Source organism: Ctenopharyngodon idella, chromosome 19, assembly GCF_019924925.1.
Source record: "Ctenopharyngodon idella isolate HZGC_01 chromosome 19, HZGC01, whole genome shotgun sequence".
Classification (NCBI taxonomy): domain Eukaryota; kingdom Metazoa; phylum Chordata; class Actinopteri; order Cypriniformes; family Xenocyprididae; genus Ctenopharyngodon; species Ctenopharyngodon idella.
Genome location: NC_067238.1, coordinates 21,486,162 through 21,512,720, shown reverse-complemented (window position 1 = coordinate 21,512,720; position 26,559 = coordinate 21,486,162). Strand labels below are relative to the sequence as shown.

The 26,559-nt window shown below is 37.7% G+C and overlaps 1 protein-coding gene across 3 annotated transcripts in view; it reads left to right on the top strand.

Moving 5' to 3' along the window:
* Positions 1-4,985: 4,985 nt before the first annotated feature.
* adcy2b (adenylate cyclase 2b (brain)) overlaps positions 4,986-26,559 on the top strand; it is a 77,112-nt gene continuing 55,538 nt past the window's right edge. For 2 of the 3 annotated variants that reach the window (XM_051871680.1, XM_051871679.1), the window contains exons 1-2: positions 4,986-5,526; positions 23,188-23,385. In XM_051871680.1, the coding sequence (XP_051727640.1) occupies positions 5,167-5,526; positions 23,188-23,385 (558 nt within the window). In that variant the 5' untranslated portion in view covers positions 4,986-5,166. Of the gene's footprint in view, positions 5,527-23,187; positions 23,386-24,065; positions 24,231-26,559 lie in introns of those variants that run through there. The other variant, XM_051871681.1, reaches the window with a different exon arrangement.

Here is a 26,559-nt window from a genome sequence, read left to right as displayed (position 1 = left end):
AAGGCCTCTGCTACTGTTTTCAAGAAATAGTTCACTCAAAATTGAACATTCTGTCATCATTTACTAACCTTCATGTCCTTCCAAACATGTTTGTTGATTTTTTTTTTGTTTTTTTTGTTTTTTTTGTGAAACACTAAAGAATATTTATGCCACTCTTTACAATTACAGTTCAACTATGTATTATTATTTTTATTTAAAAAAAAAAAAAAAATGATATTACTTGTGCGCTATATTCCAAATCTTCTGAAAAATAGAATTGAGTGAGGTAAAAAATGGAATTTAAGTCATTATTCACTGATAATCTTCCATGCCAGGAAGCTGTTTACTCAAAAGCAGCTGTGACTGGAGTCAGTGAATTGAACTTGTGAAACAGATCAGTGAATGAATTGTTCTTTTGAATCGTTCTTTTAAATGAACCGCTTGTTCCAGTTTACACATCATACTAAACAATTGGTTCATGAATGAGACTGCTTTCATTCACAAATTTCTCACTGGCTCGTATGTACAATAGTTCTGGAGTTAATGATTCAGTGGAGGGGAAATTTTGGTCCCTGTTGAAGGACTTCAGAAGACTTGTAATGTATTTGCACAAATTGTATGGATTATATTAAAAAATAGATATAGTCATTTCATTTACCCCCCAAGTAAATGATGACAGAATTTCTTTCTTTCTTTCTTTCTTTCTTTTTAACTGCATGAAATCATTTGGCATGTGCAGTTTTCTTTCCTGTGTTATTGATGTATTTCAAGTTTGGGAAGCTATTTTTTGCAAAGTAGCTGTTTTTAGTTATGTCACATATGAGCTATGATTTGCAACTTGCTAATCTGTTGCATTCTCATTTTAGACTGCATCTGATTGGATTAAAATTGGTGTAGTGAAGGATGATGTTATCAGTATTTTTGGTCTATACACTTTAAATGTGAACTTGGCTAATTTTCAAATTTTCTCTTAGAGGTACGTTAGCATATACATAATTTATAAATTTACATACACTACCATTCAAAAGTTTGAAAGAAAGAAATAAAGAAAGAAATGAATACTTTTATTCATCAACACATTAAACTAATCAAAAGTGGCAGTAAATACATTAATAATGTTCTATTAATCAAAGAATCCTAAATAAATGTATCACAGTTCCCACAAAAATATTAATCAGAACAACTGTTTTCAGCATTGATAATAATAAATGTTATTTAAAATTTTAATAATAAACAATTAAAAACAGTTCTTAGTTGGGTTAGTTCACCCAAAAATGAAATTTCTGTCATTAAGTACTGAAAACTGAAAATTTTAACAATGTCTTTAGTACCTTTCTGGACCTTGAATGTGGAAATTATTGTTTCTTTCTATGGGGGATACAAAAAAAAAAAAAAAAAAACTCTCGGATTGCATCAAAAATATCTTAATTTGTGTTATGAAGATGAACGAAGGTCTTACGGGTTTGGAACGACATGAGTGTGAGTAATTAATGACAGAAACTTCATTTTTGGGTGAACTAACCCTTTAAATTGTAATAATATTTCACAATATTACTTTTTACTGTATTTTTGATCAAATAAATGCAGCCTGGGTAAGCATTAAAAAATCTTACCAACCCCAAACTTTTGAACGGTAGTGTACATTGATTATAAGACTCACATTTTGATTTCATGGGATCTTTAAGTTGCAGGTGTTCTACCCAAGATAGTCGAGATACAGACTTGTCAATACTGAGTAGGACAACAACTTGACTTGTAAGCTTTCCAATCGAAGTCTATTGATGATAATGCCACACAACATGACAACAACAAGCTTCAAGCAATAGAGAGATGTCACCTCTATTACTGGAGCCTAGGGATTACTGATGATGCCTCAAGCACTTGAATGAGATGAGGCTCGCAACGCCAAAAGAAGGTCATGCTTCAGGTTGCACTGGTTTGCTTTGTTCATTAAATTCAGTGAGCGTATGTATACTTGCATTTATGTGGCTGTGGTGCTCTTCACATCTAATGAGATCATCAGCCCATTTCAGTGGACAGACTCAGTGGAGTCAAAATTCACCAGAGTGCCACAGTCTCGCACAGCCATTAGGCCAGGACCGCTTTAATGGAGGCTGTCTAACGAGGGTCTTTTTTGCTGATTTTGAACTGTGCAGTGCTTGGCATGTGTTTCATATGAGCAAAAAGCCTCAGACTTGGACTCCATATGGGTTCCAAGGTGCTGAAGCAGGTTTTTTAAAAAAGCATAATTTATCAACCATAGATTGTAACAGTATTTCATCTCAGTGCTTCAGGTCCTTGGTGTATTGCGATTTGACAACAACAGCAGATGTTTTGGAGAACAATGCAAGAAAATAAGGCTGTTCACTGTGTTACTGTAGCAAAGTTAAGTATGTAAGAAGACACAGTTCAAAAGTTTGGGGTTGGTCATTTTTATTTTTACTTTATTTATTTATTTATTTATTTATTTTGAAGAAATGAATACTTTTATTCAGCAAGGCTATATCAAAAGTGACAGTAAAGACATTTATAATGTTATAAAAATAATTAAAAGTGAAAAAAAAGTAAATCATATAAATGCTTTTGAACTTTCTATTCATCGAAGAGTCTTGAAAAAAAAACTAAACTATTAAGCGGCACAACTGTTTTCATCATTGATAATAATGTTATGTTTCTTGACTGACAAATATTTGAATGGATCCTGTGACATTGAAGGCTGGAGTGTAAATTCAGCTTACCAGCTGAATAAATTATATTTTAAAATATATTCAAATTGAAAACAGTTATTTTAAATTGTAACAATATTTCACAATATTAACTTCTTTCAAAACCACAAAAAAACAGTAGAGTGTGTCCAAAGATATTTTCAGTATACATTTTACAGAGAATATCCCCCTGAAGCAAGGCTCAAATTTTCCATCAGTTTCCTGGTTATTCTCAATTATCTTTAGCCGCTACAGCACATCACTCTAATATAGATCATTTACATTACAATATGGATGACATAAGTTAAAATAATCACTCTCAGTTATTATAATAAGTCATGCACAAAAAATCAAATTTGCACTTGTTTTATTCCTGTAGGTTTGGTGGGTTCTGACATCCAGCTTCTCCTGGATTGGTGACGACACATTGACATTTCTACAGTTCAGTGCTTCAGGCCCACAAGAACAAATCTGAGTTCTCTCTGATCTGTTACCCTTATATCCCCCTATTTTTTATTTTGGGGAAAAAATGAATTCATGGAATATAGTCCTGTATTAATTCAATTCTGAATTATTCCCTCCAGTTGAATGCGTAATCATTGTTTGCTGTGATTTTTTCCCCCCACAAGTGCACTCTCACCTCAAGTGTCTCTTGTAACAGTGTTGGTGGGCAGCTATAATTACTATTTTTCATTAATGAGATGAAAGACGTTTCAATCATGTTCACGTTATTTGAACGATCTGTCTTTAGCAAGTGCGGCATCGACTTAAAGATGGCATGAAGAATTGGGAGGTTCTCTTTTCACAGAGCTCTTGACCAGCACGGCTGCTGACTCAACTGAAGCAGACAACTTATTGTCTAATTACCTCTCAAGAGTGTAATCACAGTCACCTCCTGCAGCTTCAAAAGACCTTCTGGAATACAGCACAATTACTTAGTACTTAAAAAGGATCTTCTGAGAGAATCGCAGGTAAAAGAGAAACAGCTGGTGACAGTGATTTTAACCACAATGTTTTCCTGGATCTTCCAGAATAATAGTCCTGTCAAGTCCTGACCTTATCCCTAATCCCTAACCATTAGCTACCCTTAAAATCAGAAGGAAATTATAGGCTGTGTGGCAGGGTGAGCAAAGACAGCTTAACTGTAAACCTAAACCTTGATAGGAATGTTATTCCAGGACTAGTCTCAGCCTCAGACGTCACACCCACGGACCGTTGGCACACTTCAGGAGTTTTGAAGTCGTCATCTGATTGGTGGAATTCTACAGGATTTCCAGGAGACGTGTGTGTCGCGTTCTTTAACGGTCTGCCTGGAAGCAGATGCCGTGATGCCAAACCCCCTTGTGGAAGAACTGTGACAATGAGCGCTTACCAGGATCAACTAAATGCTGGATTTTCAGTATGTGAAGTTTTCGGCTCCATTGTTGCAGTAAACTTGCTCAACGTTCTTGAATGAATAATTTATTATTAGCTGCACGCCGGTCTGTTATTGTAGGGACATCGACTTTACATTTTCACTCCCCTAAACATGATGCAGAACAAAACAATGGTTTTTTTTTGTGATTGGTTGCTTTACATGTCTGTCAGACGGCGTTTGGACCGTCCTTGGCCAACGAAAGCTGCAATAGAGTCCAGACCTTCTGCCGTCAGTCTGAAGGTCTGACTACGTAAGACTATTCCAGGACCAACAAGATCTTGGATCCTGTCCTTCTTGGTGACAGTAGCTATAAGGAAATGTTTTATTGTGCTTCCTATTTCCTCTCCTTTCCTCTGAAGCAGTCTGCCGTCTTTGTTTTTTAATTCATTAATGTTTTTATTGTTCTTATTGTAAGTCTCTCCCCATAGGAAATGAAAATGAGATTTCTTTAATACCTCATTTGTTTCTCCTAGACTGCAATGAGATTACTAGAGTGCAAATGGAGACTGTGTCTTAAGGCTGTTGCTTTAGAAGATTTTACTTCTGTGAAAAAGACTGCATTGATCTTGTCTCGAACGGTGCTCAGATTCGCCAAGATTACCAAGTCAGAGATATCAGTATAAAGTAAAACATTTTTCATCAAATTTTTCCAAGACCAAGTAATTTTATGTTCATAAAATCAGAACAACATCTAAGCAACACATTTTCCTCTGGGTGTCTAATCAGTCAACACTGATAACCTCATATCACTGAACCTGACACACGTTGCATAGCAGACATTACTGCGCCTGCTGGATCTCCGTCTAACACACCACTCCCTTTCCTCTCTCCTCCCTTTTCCTTTTCACTTCCCTCCACATTCTTTTGAAGACTTTCTCTTCCTCTCTCCAACACACACTTCTGAGAGTTGCGCTCTGCCTTGCTGTCAAACAAACACTGGTGTTCTCCCGTGCTCTCTCTCTCTCTCTCCATATCGTTCTCTCTCTCTCTCCTCCTCCTCTCACACGCTCTCTCGTGCGTGCCTCAGTCGCTCTCCGCTGCTCAGTTCATCATGTTGGCTGGAGAATGCTGCGTGCGGCAGCACTCTCTCTCCTGCCCTGGCGCGGGACACATCTGTCCCACCCGCCGCAGCTGAGCACTCTTACAGAAGAAGACGAGCCAGAACGGCAGCAGCAGGAGGAAGAGGACGAAGACGAAGGCTCGGGGGTGAGCGCCGGGGTCCAGCCGGACCCCATGTTCCAACAGACAGTCTACCTGCTGGAGGGTCCGGAGGACATGGTGTCATCCGGGGGGCTGAAGTCTCCAGACTGGGTGTACGAGTCCTACTACCGTATGACCCAGCAGCATCCACTCATCGTGTTCCTGCTGCTCATCGTCATGGGAGCATGTGTGGCTCTGCTCACTGTGTTTTTTGCCTCTGGACTGGTAAGACTCTGTTATTTATCCACCTACTACTCTTTTTGTATTTTTCTGTCTTGAATTGGACCACAATGCTCCTTGTATCTTAAGTCAACGGTTCTCAACTGGTTTTGCTTCAGGACTTTTCATTTTACATCAAGTTGTGACCCAACAGTTGAATCCAAAACTTAATTTTTGTGGTGCAAAAATGGTATGCCGTACATCCCGTCAATGTTGGCGTCTAATTTGGCTAGCTTATAGATGAATTTGTGCTAAAATAACAGAGTTTGATTGGACACTTTGCCTTTAATTTCAACAACAACAACAACAACAACAAAAACATGGAAAGCACTTTGTCTTCCCACTTAAAAGTTGATAAGCCAGTTTATTTTGCTTCGTTAACTATGCACAATTATGTGGTTGTTTGCATTTCGCATTGCATTTTCTCTGCTGTCTGACCTCATCAGAATAGACGTACGGGTTGAGAGACATTCTTAGTTTATCCACTCTTCTTAGTTTATCCAGAAATTGAAATTGAGAAATTCTATCATCATTTACTCGCCCTCATGTTGTTCTGAACCAGTTTTCATTCTTCCATGAAACACAAAAGGAGACATTTTTGTAGTCATACCATTGAGTAACAGCCCAAAATATAAGTCAGTATTTGAGAAAAGTAGAGATGCCCAGTTTCTGAAAAATTGTTCTTTTGAGTTCTTTTTAGTGTATCATTTGATCCAGTTCACAAAACTGTCTGAATGATTCATTCATGAATCGGAATAACACGGTTCACATATTCAATTTACTGACTGTAAACAGAAGATTTTCAGTGTGTTCCTCACATAAAGCTGTCATATGACTTCAGTTGACTTGGAATATTATAAAAACGACTTGTATGATAATTTTACGTCAGTTTTAAAGCTTGAAAGCTTCAGTTCCCATCCATTGTAATTGCATGGAGACCAGCACATTTTCCAGAATTTCTTCTTAGGCATTCTACAGGTTGTAATGACATGAGGGCGAGTAAACAATGAGTGAAAGTTCATTTTTAGGTAAACTGTCCCTTTAAGATGTTTTTGTTCCTATTTTGGAAGGCTATTCATCTTCCTCCCTCATCCCACAGTTGTGGTTGTGGTAACGCTGCAGAAATGGGGTTTTGGTCTAAGAGAGAGTGTTGTACTTCTGTGAGAGGAGTGCACCACTCTATCTGTGTCTGCGTGTGTCTCTTTTTCTCTCTGTGGCAGATTGTGTGAATCTCTTTGGTGAGAGAGCTGTTTCTGAGAGCTGCACTTCTGCAACCCTCATTTTCACCTGCTGTTTCACTCGTTCTCTCTCTGAATCTCTTTCTCTCTCACCAGATGCTCAGTTGTCTGTGTTTATGTGTAATGGGTTTGTAGATTATTGCAAGCGGTGTATTTGGACTGCACTGTGAACCCTAAAACATTGTCTCGAAATAATATAGTAATCTCTGTGCATAATTTAATATGGTGAACTTAACCATTTCATTTAAATAGTTGCAAGAAAATTGAACTTCTATTGATTCTAAACTATTTACTCATCACTCCTCATTAGAGATGTGCAAGACTATATTTCAAAACCGAGTAGTCAGTGGGTTATCTGAAATACTAGTCAACTAATCGGCAACATTTTAATTTTTTGGGTGAACTATCCCTTTAAAAAAGCCCAGTGTAATTAGTGAAGTTCCTAAACATAATTTAGGGAGGAGCGAGCCCATCTAATCTTCCAATCAACAGCCAGAATATATAAGCAGCTGTTTACCTCTCTTCAGTCTCAGCTGTTCCAGCATCCCTCCACCTCCCCAAACTCCACCTTCATCTCAGGTACCTTGCCCTATGTAATCATATCCTATATTTATTCACTGTGAGGGGTATATGAGAGCTCGAGCTGAAGCTGCTTCATCGAGCCCCTCCTCAGTGGACAGCAAGCCAAATTAGCTAACCTAATACCCTAAAGATTATATGGGCAAACAAACTCGTTAAAAGGCAGGGTAGGTGATTTGCTTCAAAAACATTTTTTTTTTTTTATGCTGGTTGAAAATCTCTTCACTTCCTGATAGCAATCACTAATTTAAGTGGTCTAAATGTATTTATATGTATTTATATTGTCTGTGGAAGGTGTAGGACCATAAAATGTTCACCCAATCATATCCCTTTGGTCCGAGGGATACGATAGGATGTCCTACCTGCCTGTCAACATATGTATTTCCATACCCTCGTGCACCCTGTTCGCGCAGGGTTTTCAACATTGATAATAATAAGAAATGTTCTTGAGCAGAAAATCTGCTTTTTAGAATGATTTCTGAAGGATCATGTGACACTGAAAATTTGAGTAATGGCTGCTGAAAATTCAGCTTTAACATCACAGGAATAAATTACATTTTAAAATATATTAAAATACAAGGTACTGTAAATTGTAATAATTGACAATATTAGAGTTTCTACTGTATTTTTGATCCAATAAATGCAGCCTTGGTGAGCATAAATACTTGTCGATAAATTGACAGGTCAAAATTGAGGACAAAGTGCTTTAAAATGTTTAACTTGACACAATGTCTTACAAATTTTGGTATGTACATCTAGTGTTGGTAGTGTCTTACAAATTTTGGCATGTACATCTAGTGTTGGTAATGTTGAACATCAGTAAGGGTTTCATATTTGGTTGCATTTCATTTTGTGATTTCGGATATGAAGCACAAACTGAAGAGAAACTGAAGAGTTTCATGATCACATAATCACCTATTTTTAGGGGGATTGATAGCAAAAAAAAAAAAAAAAAAAAGAGCTAAAGTCCAGCACACTGTCAGCATGCTAATTAAAGCATGGGCACAAAAACAGAACAGATCTCAGTTGATCGACCTCACTTATCAATTAGTCACTAGATGGCAGGTCAACTGTCGTGACCATCCCTAGACCCCATTCTTTCAGACGGTAACATTTACTGCCCAGTGTGCAGGGACCACATCCTTCATTTACGTGGAGCCTGTGTGTGTATGTGTGGTAACACAGCTCCCGTCACTCTCCTGTGGTTTAATCGCGGGTATGTTGTTTCGAAGCGCTGAGGCTCTTATCTTAGAAACTGCAGTCTGTTTTACACAGACTGGCTAATGGGGCCAGAAAATGTCACGAAACACAAACTTTGCTTTATCGTTGTTTCTCTGTCGGTCGTGCCTTTTTGTTTCAGTTTTGGGCAGGAAGTTCTGCCTTCTCTACTTTGAATGCTTATCTTGTTTTTTCACAGCAAATCTGTCTAGAGATTGTGTTGCTGCTCTACTGTCCTGAGAGATTAAAGATTGATGGAGTGGTGGCGGAGTTGTGCGATAACACGGCTGAAAATAAGAACAAAAGTTCACTCGAATAGAAAGACACATTAATCAGGTGCAAGCGACAGAACACTGGTTAATTAAAGTTAGTTTTTCCTTTAAAAAAAAAGGAAAACATGTATTTTTTTCTTATGGCCATTGCACGTATCTTGAGATACTTCATCCTAGAAGGAAGCTAATGGATGAAGACATGAATATTGATCTGCAAATAAGCAAGCATTTTATTTTATTACCAAAACATGCACTATTGATAATTAAAGTGTGCAAACAAGTAAAAATAACAAAATACAATAAATAAAGTTTTTAAAACAGAAGAAAAACAAAATGTGTGGTGACAAATAGTATAGATATGAAAACAGATGTCACATTGGCAAAATGTTAAGAGGAATGCAATGTAAACAATAGTTTTATATCATTTAAAGATGTAAAGGGGTTATGCGGGGAAGATGAATTGGCATTAATTTGTGTTATTTTAACATTATTTATAGTTTTAACTAAAGTAGCCTACGCTGCACTTGGTTACATGCAAAGGTGGACAATTTCCTCATTCAAGCATTTCATATATTACAATGGGTATAGACAGCTCAACCTTTATGGCAAATTTAGTTCACAAATAATTGACAGTCATGACCTAAATATGATTTTCCTTTACAATAATCAATACTATTATTCAGCCATTAGTAACTATACTTTTTGCTCCATCTCAGGCTTCGAGGATCTCCCACTTCTTGCCAAATTTTGAGTCAGACATGAACAATTCAGTGAATTGTCAACTGGAGATTCGCTCTGATCAGATCATTGAATCAGCTGACTCTATGAGTTGTTGACTTGAGAACAGCTGCAAGTCCAATTCACAAATTAATCATTCAGTGTGATTTGCGAAACGATTTAGCTAGTTCATTAAATAGAATCAGCTTTTCAACAAATTCTACGTCACTGTCACGTCTCAGAGAGGGTGTCGAGTTCTTCAGTTTGAAATATTGGAAAAAGGTATGTTTTTATGAAATGTAGTGAAGTAAAATTTTCCGAAAATAAAAATATTCTGATACAGATACTTGAAACATGCACTGAAGTACAGTAATGAAGTAAAAATACTTTGCTACTGTCACAGATTGTACCTAAATATTTGATGCTCTCACAGGTGTATGGTAATAGTAGTTTTAAACAGATTTTAGAGTTTTTTTTTATCAATTTATTTGCTTAGATTTATTTAGATTTAATTAGATTTGTACAGTTTTTGAAGAAATTTTGAGTGGTGCTTGGCCATGCAAAACTGGTGTTGCTATAAACTTACTAAAGGCCCTGATACACTTCAAGCGAAATTGAAGAACGAACTGGTGTGACATCATTGGTGTGACGTTTTGCAAGTGAACTTTCTGGAAAAGTTCGCTCTGGCAGGTAAACACCTTCGAACTACCATTGGTCCGTGGTGATTACATAATAGGTAGGTGTGCTCTGAGGCTCCGCCTTCTTTTTATTTATGTAGAAATCTTCTCAGGTTTATTTCTTCTGTTCTGTCCCTGAGGGTTGGACATCCGTGAGTAAAAACATAAACACACAGGTGAGCCGCTTTACAGTAGAAAATGAAGTTGTAATTCTAATTGAAAAAGATACTTACATTGTTGTTTAATACTGTAAATCTGCTTGCTTTTAAACAATGTATTGTATAAAGTGGTATATAAATAAACATGACGTAACTTTACCGGAGTGCCGCATTGCAGTGCTTGTGCAAATATCCACATTGTTATGATCAGATGCTTTCATAACTGCTGTTTTCTCACCGCTGTCTTTTTTGTTGTGCGTTCATTTTGTTATTGAAAGGAAAGCATGCAGCACATATTAACATTTATTTAAACATCGCTCTCAGCATTGTGAGTATACCGGGGCCTTCAGATGTTCTGTATGTTGGGTTTTTGTTGTTGTTGTAGTTGTTTTGCATGTTTTATGATCTGCCAGGTGAAAATCGTGGGTCTAATCATAAAAAAAAAGTAATAGCAACAATCTCCTCAACAATGGTTTGAGGTGTCATTCATGTTTGTTGCAAATCTGTACTGTTAAAGGGTTAGTTCACCTAAAAATGAAAATTCTGTCATTTATTACTCATGCTCATTTCGTTCTACACCCGTAAGACCATCGTTCATCTTCGGAACACAAATTAAGATATTTTTGATGAAATCCGATGGCTCAGTGAGGCCTCTATTGCCAGCAATGTCACCGAACTTCTCAAGATCCAGAAAGGTACTCAAAACATATTTAAAACAGTTCATGTGAGTACAGTGGTTCAACCTTAGTATTATAAAGTGACAAGAATACTTTTTGTGCGCCAAAAAAATAAAATAAATAAATAACGACTTGTAACGACACTGTACTCACATGAACTGTTTTAAATATGTTTTGAGTACCTTTCTGGATCTTGAGAGGTTCGGTGACATTGCTGGCAATAAAGGCCTCACTGAGCCATCGGATTTCATCAAAAATATCTTAATTTGTGTTCCGAAGATGAACGAAGGTCTTATGGGTGTAGAACGACATGAGGGTGAGTAATTAATGACATTATTTTCATTTTTGGGTGAACTAACCCTTTAACACAGGTCAACCACAAAATAACCCATGACTACTTTAACTGTGCTTTTGAATTGGTCTGGTTTGATTTGATCTGGTTAGTTACTTTAGATGAAAAGCATCTTCTGATTGGCAAATTGGTAACTACAATGAATAATAACCCTGTCCATTAGGCAATGCTGTACGGAACACACTTGATACCATCTTTATAAATGATGGTGAGGCAAAATGGACACATTTTTCCTCTCATTCTGATGATAAGATTGTTACTAGCAAGATTTAATTTCTAATGGCTGCACTCCTTCCGATTCTAACCTCTTCAAATTACACTGAGAGCCAAATCTCGGAACAGACTATTTGGACAAGTGCCACAGACACACATTGTCTAGATGCTTCAATGACAACAGCAAAAACAAACAACCACATGCACACATTCCTGATCAGCAGTCCATTTTCCATTCAGTTGATCTGTAAAGAAAAATTTTACTTCTACTCGGTTACAGTTAAAGATCATTTATGCGAGGTGTTATTGTGAATTTGAAAGGAGGCTTTGGGTAAGATCAGGGCAGGGTAACATGGATCCAGCTGAACACATGTTATAAAGCTGACGCCAACACAGCAGAAATATGATAATGTGGAGTGGGATGAAGCGAACAGGCAGGTTGATCAATTAGATGAGTTATGGAGATGACAGCATCACACCGAGCTGATCTTACCAGCTCATGTGATCATTAAGATTTGCTTATAGTGCCTTTATTGAATTCAGTCACTGACACACTCCATAGCATCTGTAAAATGTGTTGGCCTCTGCTTGGCTGAGTTGATTAGAAATGTAGTGTAAGATGAGCACATCTGTAAGTGCTTTGACTATTCCCAGTTAGTCTAGAACAGTACAATGTAGCAAGGTAGTTTTTTTAATAGATATATAGAATAGTTAGTGTTAGTATTAATGGGTCAAGTGTTGACAAAAAAAGCCGTTCATTGAAAGCCGTTAATTGAAAATGGCTAAAGATTCAGCAGCTCGGGTTGAGGTCATTCCACCAGCATGGAACAGTCAAGGTAAAGGCCTGATTTTGTGCTTCTTTGGGATGACACCACAAGGCGCCGTTCACTTGCAGATCTCAAGCATCTGGAAGTCTGTAGTGAGTAGTGAGTTTAGGAATAGGAGTGCAGAGCCAGTAGTTGTTCTGTATGCAAACATCAGTGCCTTGAATTTGATGTGACCGGCAATTGGCAACCAGTGCAAGTTTATGAAGAGAGGTGTGACGTGCGCTTTCTTCGGGTCGTTAAAGACTACTCTTGCTGCAGCATTCTGGATCAGTTGCAGAGGTTTGACATTGCATGCTGGAAGGCCTGCCAAGAGAGCATTATAATGGTCCATAAGGATAGAACAAGAGCTTGGACAAGGAGCTGTGTAGCATGCACCGATGGGAAGGGCCTGATCTTCCTAATGTTGTATAAGGCAAATCTGCAGGACCGGGCAGTTCTAGCAATGTGGTCTGTGAAGTTTAACTGATCATCAGTCACAACTCCAAGGTTCCTGAATGGAGTTATGTTATGAGTTATGTTATCTTTTGATTGATATATACATATAATTAAGTATTCTAAGTATACTTGGCTTGTAGTTGTGCTTACTATTTTGATTGTGTTGCCTATTAAATACTTTTTTACATACTGTCTTATAAACTTACATGTTTTGGCATTAAGTACAAATAGATTTGTTTGAAAATATTGATTTATAAAGAAAACAGGTATGTTCCTAATTCTGAGAATGTGAATTTTTGTGTAGTCCACTGGTAGAGTACATAGGAATTTACTTTTTCCCGCCATTGACGGAAATTTCCGGCAATCCATGTTTTCACTGTTATACGGTAGGGGGCGCTATTACACATCTTCTGAAAGAGTAAATGATCTCTGTTTCAAAACAAAGCCGAAGAAAAAGCAGAAACAAGTGATAGAAGCATTGCTTATGCATATGTAATCTAACGTGATCATCAAACATTAAACAGCATATAAATCAAAACTGCCTAATGTTACCGAATGAAATGTCGACCCAGGTAGAGGTAAAGACTGTGCAAGCTTTGGAGGTGTTGATGGACTCAATCTACTCCATCTAGGTTTTGACAAATCATGATTTTCTCAGCTTTTTGTTTAAAATGTTGATTTATTTTAATCAAACTTTCCTACGTTAAAGTATTTGTATTTTTTAAGCAAAAAATGTTCTTTATTTTGATATATTGCATGTTCAGATATTAATACAACAAAATATTCTTGGGACCATGAAAATTTTGTGAAAATGATCAAAAATGCTGGCAATGACTGGCAACTCCAGTATAAAACTACTAAACTAGTAGTTTACTGAGAGTATACTTCAAACTGTACTTTCATAAACTAAAAAATGTGCTACAAGTAAGCTATCAGTATAACTATAAATTCACTTGTAGTTGCAGTATAAACAATAGTTGTAAACTCGTTGTATACTCATTTTAAAGGGGTGGTTCATTGTGATTTCACTTTTTTAACTTTAGTTAGTGTATAATGTTGCTGTTAGAGCATAAACAACGTCTGCAAAGTTAGGGCGCTCAAAGTTCAATGCTAAGGCCCCGTGTCCACCAAAGCGTTTTTAGCCAGCTGAAAACGCTAGACGCTCTGCTTAAAACGCCTAAGTGTTTAAAACGCCTCTGCTTAAAACGCCTAAGTGAGTGCTTGAGAGCGCTTCAGCTGCGCAACGTTTTTTTTCAGTTGAGACGTTTTGTTGCTATGATACGGAATATCCGTGGCACTGATATATATATAACTGATTTTGCAGGTAATTTGTTTCAGACTTAAAATGTTGACGCAATGTAGAGTACTTGCTATGTATGTTCGGAGACCAGCAATATTAATTTCACATCCATTTTGTTTCGTTCTTTGCTTGTTGATGTCATTGTACAGCAAGAATGTTGTGACAGTTGGTCGGTGTTGTATTTGTCCCGCCCCTTCTCCACTCTGATTGGATGGCTGAATAAAAAGTGACAGTGATGAGCGCAGCGTTTTACTCAAAGTTGAACATTCTTCAACTTGAGGCGACCGGTAAAAAACGCCGAGCTCTCAGCGCTTGAGCGTGAAAAAGACGTTCAGCGCCTCGTTACGCTCCTGGCGTTTAAAAAACGCGGCGCTTCCATTGAAAACAATTGGAAAAGTATGCTAGCCGCTGGAAAAAACGCTTTGGTGGACACGGGGCCTAAGGGAGATATTTTCTTTTAAAGAATTCTCTGTTTAAGGACTACAACAAATGACTACAACGAGCTTCTTCCCGGGTTGGTGACATCACTAACCCTAAAATTTACATAAACCCTGCCCCCGAGAACACGCAACAAATGGGTGAGGCCATGTTATTGCAATACAGTACGTAACACAAATGCAATAGCATGTCATAAAAGCAAGATGACAACATGACAAGTTAATAACCGTAATTAAACTAAACTATACCTGTTCTATCTTCATGCACATATATTCTCTGGCTCTGTAGGATCTTACAACAGTTCACACACGAGCGATTTATAGATTATCATGACAGAATATGCTAATCAATGACTTTAAGATAGTTAACTCCACATCAGCTACATAAATTCATCAACTAACCGTTCAGAAACATCCTGTTGCATTCTACATGTTATCACTATTTCTTGAGTCTCTCCATCATTGTCCGACTCCGGTTTGAACATAAAAGGCTGAAGAGTTTCTGACATTTTCAGTGAGTCTGCATGAGGTAAGGTGAGGAGCAGCTAACATGAGCTCTTGAAACTCCGCCCTCTTCGTAGGAGCAGCAGCTCATTTGTATTTAAAGGGACACACACAAAAGGAGCATTTTTTCTCACCCTCAAAAAGTGACAAATTTTACATGCTATAAAAAATTATCTGTGGGGTATTTTGAGCTAAAACTTCACATACACACTCTGGAGACCTCAGAGACTTATTTTACATCTTGTAAAAGTGGCATTATATGACCCCTTTAAAATACTTTTATAGTCCCAAGTAGTACTGAAATAGTACACTTACAAGTATACTACTAGTACATTGATATTAGTATACTTACTACATAAAGTATACTGTACTTACATATACTTAATCAAATGAACTTGAAGTATACTTATTTTTTGTAAGGGGAGGATAAAGTCAGATATGAATTGCATTTTTGTAAGTATTTTTGAAAAAATAATAGATCCACACCCAAAAAAATGAGTGTCATGTGTTGATTTCTTTAAAAGAAAATATAGCCTAGTAGCTTTCATACATTTTTACGTGTGGCAGAGGTATTCAAATATTTTGGACTTTATTTTTATTTTATTTTAAAACTGAGTGTAAATATAGATACAGAACTGATGAGCAGTTGTAGTAGATGCTTGTGTTAGGTGAGTGTCAATGCTTTGGAAGAATAATAAGAGTATGAAAAATGCATGACTCCGTACTCTTCCAAAAATTACAGGCGCACAGCGGTTGAATTATATATGCACATCGCAAAATGTATTGCAAGAATCGATTCTTTTTTTCTTCATTTTATTTTATTTTATTTTTATTTTTTGCACTGCAATCATGAGATAACGAAAGTGTAGCTCTGTTTTGAGAGTTAAAAATACATGAGTATGTGGATACGGTGTAAGTTTGCATTCTGCTGACAGTTAGTGGCATGTTTTACTTTTTTGTCCCATCAGCAAGTCTGCAGGGCTGTGAAACCACAGAAAACAAACACAAACCATCCCTAACTCACATTAAACTGAGACGCTTAGACAAATGGGCAGGAAGTGGCTGTGGAAGGGATAGTGCTATAACAAAGAACCCACATGTGTGCATCCCTCTGTCTTTGTGGCCCTTGCAAAATGGAGTTAAATGGACTTAAATAGGCTCAAATGTACAATCAGCTGGCTATATGAGCTCTGGCCCTTGATAATGTAAAGAAAAGAGACTGATAGGAGCCAAGTCTGATTCATGCTGTGAGAGATGAAAGAGTGATGAGAGTAGAAGAACAGGAAGGAGCAGGGCTGGTGGGAATGGGACTAAAATGAGGATTTTAAGACTAATCATGTAGGCACTGAATCAGCACTTTGATGTAGACATTTAATTATAATTGTCCTGGAAAGAGGAAGGGGAATGTCAGATTGGTGCACTTTGTTGGTGGTGTTTGATAAGGCAAGAAATATTATTGCATATACGAGGGTTGGGGATTTAAACAAACCCTAAATATTAACCCTTGCAGTGTCTCATTTAAACTTGCATCATTTATGCTATGGACATGAATGATACTAGAGATCATGTTACTTGTTGAGGAGAGGTGTGATATTACCTTTGTAAGAAATCAGGCTTAAGATCAAATGAACAAAGATTCTGGACAACAAAAATGAACATCGATTATGAGTGTTTTTATACTATGGGCACTTTTGGCCCTGGGGACTTAACGTCTTTTAAAATACAATTAATTAACAAAAGTGTCATGTCCGTAATTGTCATTTTGCTTTGCTTTTGAAAATCTTGAACATTTCCACCACATCTCAAATGATATTTATTGAAATGATGATGGTGGACATGACATTTTGATTTAAAAAAATAATTAAAATATTTAGTTTATAATAGTTTAAGAGTTATTTTTAATAAAAATCAGCCCCTGGGATACAAGAGTGAAAGTTTAAAACACATGCTGCAGTGATGATGTATTTTTGTAGGCCAATCCAGAAGTTAGCATCACCCTGCTTCCCTCAACAACAAAAAAGAAAAAAATTGATTTTTCAGTTGGCTTAAAAATAAGCTTTGTGGCAAAACAAAGTTTGATTCCTCTGTTTAACACAATTTAGATGAATTTTGAAGCCTAAACACAATCGCCAGAAGTAAAAAGCTAAACAAACAAACTACACCATGGACACATGACTATAGGGCTTTTCATACTTGAAATAGTTAACCCTGGGTCATTCTAAACCCCGGGTAAACGGAATCCTGGGTTATCTTGCTTCACGTTTCACACTGCTCATAATTTATACGGGGTTAACAATTAATCCTGGGTATTCATAAACTGACGTTTCACATTGTACATTTCTAAACCCCGAGTTAACGTTCTTATTTGAATATTTGCGGTGTCAGTGTCATTGATTGGATAAAAGCAGCACGCGACCTGTTTACATAGTTCCAGCATTGCGCATCCTCGTGTTGCCGACTGTACTATCGAGTTTATACTGAATGGATATTTCGGACTATAAAGGTAAGAATGAAACGCTCTCTTCTTCAGTCAAACTGTCGCGTTTTCTGTCAGCATTTGACATTTTTCCTCTCAAATGCTGAATTTACTGTTTATACAATGCGCAGTGTTTCCGTGACTGTCCAAAGCGCGCAAATATGAGTATGCGATTGGTTGTCTGTTGCTAAGCGTCTGGCTGTAAAATTCTAACACCGCATCGTTTCACACTGTATAAGTTTGGCACCACAATGCGGGGTTAACACCGCAAAAGCGGTGCTAACCCAGCTCCGAATCAGGGTTTCATAACCCCGGGTAAAAAGTGGTGCTATCCCCGCTTCTAAATTAGAAGTGTGAAACATTCCTTTACCCGGGGCTAAAAGCGGTGTTTAGAACGATGATAACCTGGGGTTGAGCGCAATGTGAAAAGCCCTTATAGCTCTTTCAGTCTTTACTTTAAAACATTTTCCGTGAAATTTTTAGTTAGTGAGTAGATAATCTTAGTTTACCTGATCAGCGTGATGACGTTTAATGTCCCTGACAAACTCCCTAGTCCCATTTAGCCACTTGTTAGTAACTGCCTTTTTCAAGACAAGCAAAAGCTTTAAAAAAAATCACAGGGGAGTATAACTGCCTGATGTATTTTATGTCATATAATAAAATGTGAAATATATTGAGCTTGTGTTAACAACAGACCTTATTTCTGGCATTTAACCAAAAACCCGTTCAAAGACCCAGTGAATTCAGAACAATGGAATCAGACATGCTGAAATGCTAACTCGTTTCCAGGTTTTGGCCTACAAAAATATGTCATCCCTGCAGCAGTCTATTGACATGGGCCAATAACAACCACCCAGAACACCCTTTGTGATGGCAATTTTTTTCATGTTTAGGTATCTTTTTTTTCCCTTTCAGTTTCAAAATCAAGTTATGATTATTGTCACGTTATTTCTGTGCATGAAAAAATTAAAGCAGGTGTGGGCACTTCTCTTTCTGTCTATCTGTCTGTGGTTATTGGAAAGAGAAAGGCTGTGTTCCCCAAGAGTTCATTGAGATTCAATCTGCGTGCCAGAGTTCCCTTAAATTTGTAGTACTCCCTGGGGTGTCTCCTCTAATGGCTGGTGAGTCATACTGTGGTACAGGCATTATATTACTGCGAGTTTGCCAGCTCAATGCTCTCTCATCATTCACAAAACACACACATAGTCATCGGAACCGATGGTGCAACACCATTTTACCCACATCTACAGTACCAGTATGAGCCACACACACACACTGAACTGAATTGAATTAATTTTTTTTTTTTTTTTTGTAGAATAGTTTTAATGATGGCCAGAGGACGAAGTCAATTCTAACCGCAATAAAACCTCAATGGCATATGTCATGAGTCATCTCCAATAAATCTGCATAGATAATGTAGCTATAATGTAGTTATTAAAATTCTCCCCTTTGACTGTACTCTCCTGCCGCAGCTTGGTCTATTTCTGTCTCCGTCTGAATTTGATGAACAGTCTGTAAGTGTGTTACTTTGAGCTGCACAGAAAACTACTGAATGGTGACGACAGCTACAGGCAGGGATCTGAACTGGTTCAAGGAACGAAAACAAAAAATGGAAACGAACAAAATTTTAACAGGAACATAAACAAAAATGAAAACAAAATCAAGTTTAATCGTTCTGAACAAAAACGCTTATTTGAAATTACCATTAACCGGTTAAAGGGTTAGTTCACCCAAAAATGAAAATTCTGTCATTAATTACTCACCCTCATGTCGTTCCACACCTGTAAGACCTTCGTTCATCTTCGGAAACACAAATTAAGATATTTTTGATGAAATCCGATGGCTCCGTGAGGCCACTATTAAGAGCAAAGCCACTGAACCTCTCAAGGTCCATAAAGGTACTAAAAACATATTTAAAACAGTTCATGTGACTAAAGTGGTTCTACCTTAATATTATAAAGCGATGAGAATACTTTTTATGCGCCAAAAAACAAAATAACGACTATCAACAATATCTAGTGATGGCCGATTTCAAAACTCTGCTTCGGAGGTAGAACCACTGTAGTCACATGAACTGTTTTAAATATGTTTTTAGTACCTTTATGGATCTTGAGAGAGGAAGTGTCATTGCTTTGAATGCAGGTCTCACGGAGCCATCGGATTTCATCAAATATATCTTAATTTGTGTTCTGAAGATGAACGAACGTCTTACGGGTGTAGAACGACATGAGGGTTAGTAATAAATGATATTATTTTCATTTTTGGGTGAACTAAACCTTTAATAGGGTTATTTTATCGTTCTGTTAAAGATTTAAATTTGGCAGGCAACCAATCATGAATTCAAATAGTACGGCCTATGCAAATGTGACATTGACCGTCCAACATGCTATATCCAGCGTGGTGTCATTTGAAACCAGCAAAAAATGCAGGTTAGTGTAGAACTGCTACTATTCAGGAATTTTTAAATATATATATATATATATATATATATATATATATTTTTTTTTTTTTTTGAAATGATTAAACAACTTGTTGTCAAAGTTAGTATTGTGGCTTTATATGGTCAGAAACATGCATGTGTTGTTATATTATTAGCATTTTACCAAAATCAAGCTCAAATTGAGTTACGAGGTGTTTCACCAGCGAATGTCAGAGATTTATGTTTTGTCCGTCATTAACGGCCACATCTCGCATTAATTTTTTTTCAACTTACAGGTTACAAAGGTTATTGTAGCTATATGTGGGCACTCAGTTTTTACTGTTGTTTATTATATTAGGCCAAAAGCTTGTGTTATAAAAGACGAAATGTTAAGCTCAGGCTGTATTGGCTATGACTAGACCGCAAATACCAGGCTAAGACACTCTTCTCCGCTCCTCAAATACATAAAACATTATATTAAGCCTATATATATTAAATGCTTGTTATGGTTTAATATTCTCCTCAGTATATAAGTAATTAAATGAATATAAATGTGATTAGTCGACTAATGTCTTAAATGAACGACTAATAGTCGACTAGAAAAATCTTTAGTCGGGGGCAGTCATAGAACCACTAAGCAATACTGAGTGAATGCCTGCCTCACTAGGCTGTGAATATGCACAACATAGTGGGCATAGCATAAATTGACTCTACGGATTACTCAGCCGAGTAAGAAGCACGTCAATCCCATGGCCGCATCCCATGTGTTTATATGGTGGCGCTACTCTCTAAACACTGTAAGCTTCCTGTAGGGAGGTATGTAGATCAGGGAAGAAGGAGGTGGGAACTGGCGAACGTTAACACACTTTAATAATAAAAAATAAACAAACAAAACAAAAGTAAAGGCGGCAGCCCCTCACAGACGACTGCCGACACACATAAACAAAACATAACGTAAAATCCAGGCCTGGTCCTCTCCTTCACTGTCATTGCTCCTCCTATTATGCTTCCGAGCTCCTCCGTGAGATACGCGCCGTTCTCACTGCCCTCAGCCTTGTCCTGCTTGCCACACTCCTGATACCAGGAAAGATCCCCGAGCTTCTATGCTCTACAGCAAAGGAAGTCCTGCCTGTTACACCTTCCTCCCTGCCTTGCGGGCCTCAGCCCTATAAGGCCCCAAGAGCAGAGCTCTAAATGGAAAATACCCAAAAGAGCCTCAGCTATTTCAGGCATATCTTACTAGTATTTTGAATTGTTTCTTTTAGAAGCATGAAAATAATCTGTTACTGAAATTGTGATTAAATTACGTACAGAAAGCAATCAAAGAACTCTCCCTTTATAATCGCTGGAGCTGTCAATCACACAGTGCGAGTTTAACAATGACTGAGTTCTGGACTCTCGCCAAAACTCCTGTTATAATCAATAACGCTATCTACACTGCATAGTGAAAATCTTATTTACATCGTGTTTACACTGTTAGTTATGATGAAAGCATTTGTGAGAGTGCAGAAATCGATTTGCAATGACGAGATCACTGCATTAATGCGCTCAACAGACATGTCTGTCATCGGCTACAATGCTCATCGCTGTAACCTTTCGTTCCATGGGAGTAGATCTAAATATAATGCTAAAATCAATACTCACAATTAGGTAATCTCGACAGCTGTAATGTAATACTACATGTAATACTTATTTCACATGCAAAGATGTTAGCCAATCATACATTACAGCAGACATGCCCTTTCTAACAGAGGGTTCTAATCAGAGGGTTAAAATAAGGATAGAAAATGGCTGTATATTATGATAATTTTTGATGTAAAAATCATACTAACATTATAAGTGTACCTCAGAAAACAAAATAATAATAAATAAATGCAATTCATGACCCCTTTAAAGACCCCAATGTGACTGGGGGAGAGTTTTGCAAGGCATTGTGCAAGCCAGCTCATACCCTGCCTTGAATAAAGTGACACCTGTGCCCCAACAGGGGGACACCACCATCCGGCAGCACTGTTGAGTGGATTTCATGGTGTGAAGTGCCCCACAGGCCTGACTTGCCTCCGCATATGTCTTGCCATGAGCCAAAGTTGGTAAGCAGAGGAGGTTGGCTTATTTGATAACATCTGTCTCTACTCTGCCCACCTACGACCCCACAATCGATGCTCTCGCACTGCTTTAGCAGACATGGGGCTTGAACCACAAGGTGCAAACACCTCACTTTCATCCCAAAAACTCAAGCTAGAGGGGAGCTCCCTACAATCAACTTAGCTCACAATGTTTTTGAGAAACGCAGCCCTGAATGATTAATTGGACTCGTCTGATCCTCAAGTTAAACTCAATCTGGTTTCAGTAGCTACGTTTACATGGACACTTTTTGCTTCAATCTGAATGAATTTGTTTCAGTTATTATTAGGGATTATTAGGGTCCATGTAAATGTAGCAGCTCACTGGAGGAAGCTTGACTATCAGTGCATAATGATGTAAATTTCACTGTTTCGCACATATGATTTCAAAAGACTTGGAATCACATGGATATTTTTATGAAATGCCAACTTTATATAAACCAATTCTGAGCAGATAAAAGTGCAAAAAAAGTCCTGCAAAAAAAAAAAAAAAAGAAAAAAAACAACAAATCAATCATTGCATATCCTGTTGGATGAACATTCAGTGTTATACCACATTATGGAAGTGAAATGGGTTGCAAATGTTGATTTATGTTGTCTTTAATGTGCATTAATTGATTTGATTACATTTTATGAGCACAAACCTATTTTCAAGTAACTCTTGCGATAACAGTTTGAGTGCAAAGATTTTTTCAAATGTTAATTGTCCATATTAATTAATAATTCAACAGAAAAAACACTACTTTCACACTCTGACAGAACCATTAGGTTAATGGGAAAGTTTGGGCAGACATACTAGACTGAACTCTGGTCAAGCGTCTAAGGTTAAGGTCACAGTATGTCTGTTTCATTATTTTGGCATTGAATCATAGAAAAATCTTTCTGTCAGTTCTTTGTATTAATCCTGCTCTAAATGTACAAGTGGAATATGCCTTGTCTTCTTTTATCTGTTCTTTTTCAGCATATCTCAATAGAATGTTCTCTTCTTTATCAGCCAGTGAATGCATGAGTGAATAAGCCATGAACTGTCATTATGTTTCCACAGGACATGGAGCACCACATGGCCTTCATCATGACTGTGCCCACAACTCTGGCCATTTTTCTCGCCATCTTCATCCTCGTCTGCATCGAGTCAGTCTTCAAAAAGCTTCTTCGCCTCTTCTCCCTGCTCATCTGGGGCTGCTTGGTTGCCATGGGTTACCTCTTCATGTTCTTTGGTGGGATCATCTGTCCATGGGACCAGGTGAGACTTGAGTGACAGCACTTTCATAGCTCTCCATTTCAGTGCAATTGTTCTTCAGTGTCTGCCTTTGACCTCTATGGCTATCACTTTCTAATTTACTTTTTATCATACTGAAGCACTCAGAATTAAGTATTCGCCATGCATAAAACACAACTTGCGTCAGTACGATATATATATGTAGATGTGCAAGTAAATTGCTTGGATGGATAGCGCTAGCGGACACAGTGAAAGCGCTCTACAATCATGCAGATATTCACTAATGTGGTGTCATTTTCTTTCAGTCATTTGCACAGTAATTCATGAATTTTAGTGTGCGAGCTGTTCTGCTCACTGAATCATTCATTAGTTCATTGAACTCCGCTTAACACATGAGTCTGGCTAATGACTGTAACACAGTCTTAACATAAATGCATGTCTTAGAGTAATTATGACAATCGGCACTATTTCTGTCCACCTCTGCATCCATAAAATGAATCGGTATTGAAACAGACTTGCGTGCCTTTTTCGAACACTTTGCTTTTTTTTTTTCCTTCCCGCTCTGCTCTGTTATCGAGGAGGAGGTGCAATCAGCCTAGCCACCACTCAACAAGATGGCAAAAACATCCACAGTTTGGTCGTCTTTTATAAACAGCTCTTGAGTTATGATATTGCGGTGGCTGTAGGAAGAGAGATTGGCTGTTCAGTGCAGGAGTAAATGTACCTCTCCATGAGTCACCCGGGCTGTTTGCTTGACAGGACTTAATAACTCGGATGGGCTCAGTGATCTGGAAATGATGAGATATGCATATACGACACAAACTGGCTCTGGATCAAAGGACAGCAACATTTCACCAGGAACTACTTCAGTAAGAGCTGGGTGGCACCTACATGACATCCATTTTAAACTGTCGACAATAAATTATGCCCACTAACCTGGAGAGAAGTCATCAGAAGTGAGTTTATGGATATCATATTAATGAGTGACCCAAAGCTGTAGTTGTGTTATCTGACTGTGCTCTCTCAATAGCTGTTTTGTTTCGTTTTACTTTTTGTTTTGTTTACTTTTTGTTTTGCTTTGCTTTATATTTTGTTTTGCTTTTTATTTTGTTTTACTTTTTGTTTTGCTTTGCTTTTTGTTTTTTGTTTTTGTTTTTGTTTTGTTTTGTTTTAAGCCAATCAGTTCCCTCGAGTTGTAAATGCCATGTGACCAGGAGCATTGCTAGACCTGTACTGAAGATCTGGACTGCAAATCTTTTTTGGATGGCCCTGAATGTTTTAGAGTCACAAGGGTAAATGTAAATTCCCTTTGACTTTGTTGTTCATGGGTCATTAGACAAACCACAATTCAAAAGTACAGAAAATCATGATACAGTTTAGGTACAAATCACAACATAAAGTGTGCTTGGCTTCTAATATATCCACTGATATTCTTATATATCCACATTTTATTTGGTCTATTAAACAAAAAAGATTGAGAGATTTGAAATTGAGAACTTTGTCACTACTCACTGAAAATAATATTGCTGTATAAGTAATATGATGTCATTTATATATTTTTATAATTCTGATTGTTTTAGATGATTATTTATTTTATTATCTTTTCTAGTAAATCTTAATCCACCTTATTTTTCAGGTAAGAGCGGGTGCGGCAATTTTTAATTTTAAAGGCCCTCTCAATTGCCATGGAACGCGCAGCATTATTCAACGTGTTGACGTAATTTCAACTGAAACAGGAAGACAGGGTGGGACATATCGAACAGCTCCTCCCCTTTTTAAAAATAGCCAATAGCGTTTCGTTTATATCACAGCTCGGCCAGAGCCGTTAAACTTTGTAAAACCTCAGTTTCCTTCTAACCTCTGACCGTTTCTCCTCCTAATGTCCTCTATATCACTTTAAAATACAGCATTCTGTGCAGAATTCAAATGAGTCCGATACCTTTTGTGGTCTGAGCCGACTCGCAGTACTAATTTTGAATGGTCATCAGTAGAGAAAAATGCTTTTTACAGACAGATTGTGTAGTTACAACATCTGTGGTCTAACTAGCCCATGCTAACCAGCTAAACCTTGTTACTTTATCTGCTCAAGGCTGGTTTGTGTTGTGTTGGTCATGGTGTAGATTATGGATCACTGTAGCCATGCTAAGCAGTGCCAACTGGTGAAACTGAACCTAAGTTAAGAAGCTAGCGGCATCCAAAACCCAACATATTATGATGAGCAGATACACAGGTCTTTTTTATCAGGGCACTGCCATATAAATTACCCCTAAGTCTGAGCCAGCATTGTGTGACTGAAGGCTTAGCTATAAAGGGAACCAGACATCTAATGGAGGAAATTCAAAAAAGCCTGATAATAAGGCTTCACACACATGACGGGAAGAACTAGTCGGGTTCAGTCGATCTGAATAAGCTAACACCTAATTAGGACTCAAAGTACTATAGCAAAGTACTAATTAGCAAAGAGTTTCTGAATGTTTCTGGATATGTCTTGAAGTAGCATTTGTGTGCTTATTAGCGGAAATGAATGGCACAGTAGCTTCGTCTACAGTAGTTGAACGCTTAAAGAGCTCCATTAGGCAATGCCCTATTTAATTTCCTGTTTTTGACTGTAGCCTTTTAAGATACACACTATTCCGCTCTCTGGTTATGTTCTTTGAGGTGAAACATCACTACTGTAGCTACACAGCCACATTGCTTGAGCACTAATAAGCTATATACTTGCAACACTTGTTAGGAAAAACTATGGAGTCCTGGGCATTGTCACCAGCATGGGTCGAGGTACTATTGCAGATGAAAAGCCCTCACTGTTCCTCACAGAGGTCTGTAATGCAGGCATCATTAACCCACAGCAGCAGTTCTCCAGTAGACACGCTGATGAAAAGCCAACAACCTTTGTATGTTGTACAGAAGAGAGAACATAATTGAGCTCAGAGCCAGCAGAGGAACAAAAGGCAGCCATACTCACCTTTCGCCAATCAGCCTGAGCGTAAACTCGGAGAAAAGACTCCTGAAAACACAGACAGCCCCGCAGACCCCCATTTCCCACAGTTTGGTGTTGACAGAGGTGATTTATATGAAGGATGTAAAGGAATGTTGGGGTACTAATGAAGTGATGAGAGAGTAAAGGAGGCAGACAGGTGAAAAAATAGATTTCGAGTCACTTTTTAATAGTTTTTAAGGAGGAGGGCAAAAGGAAAA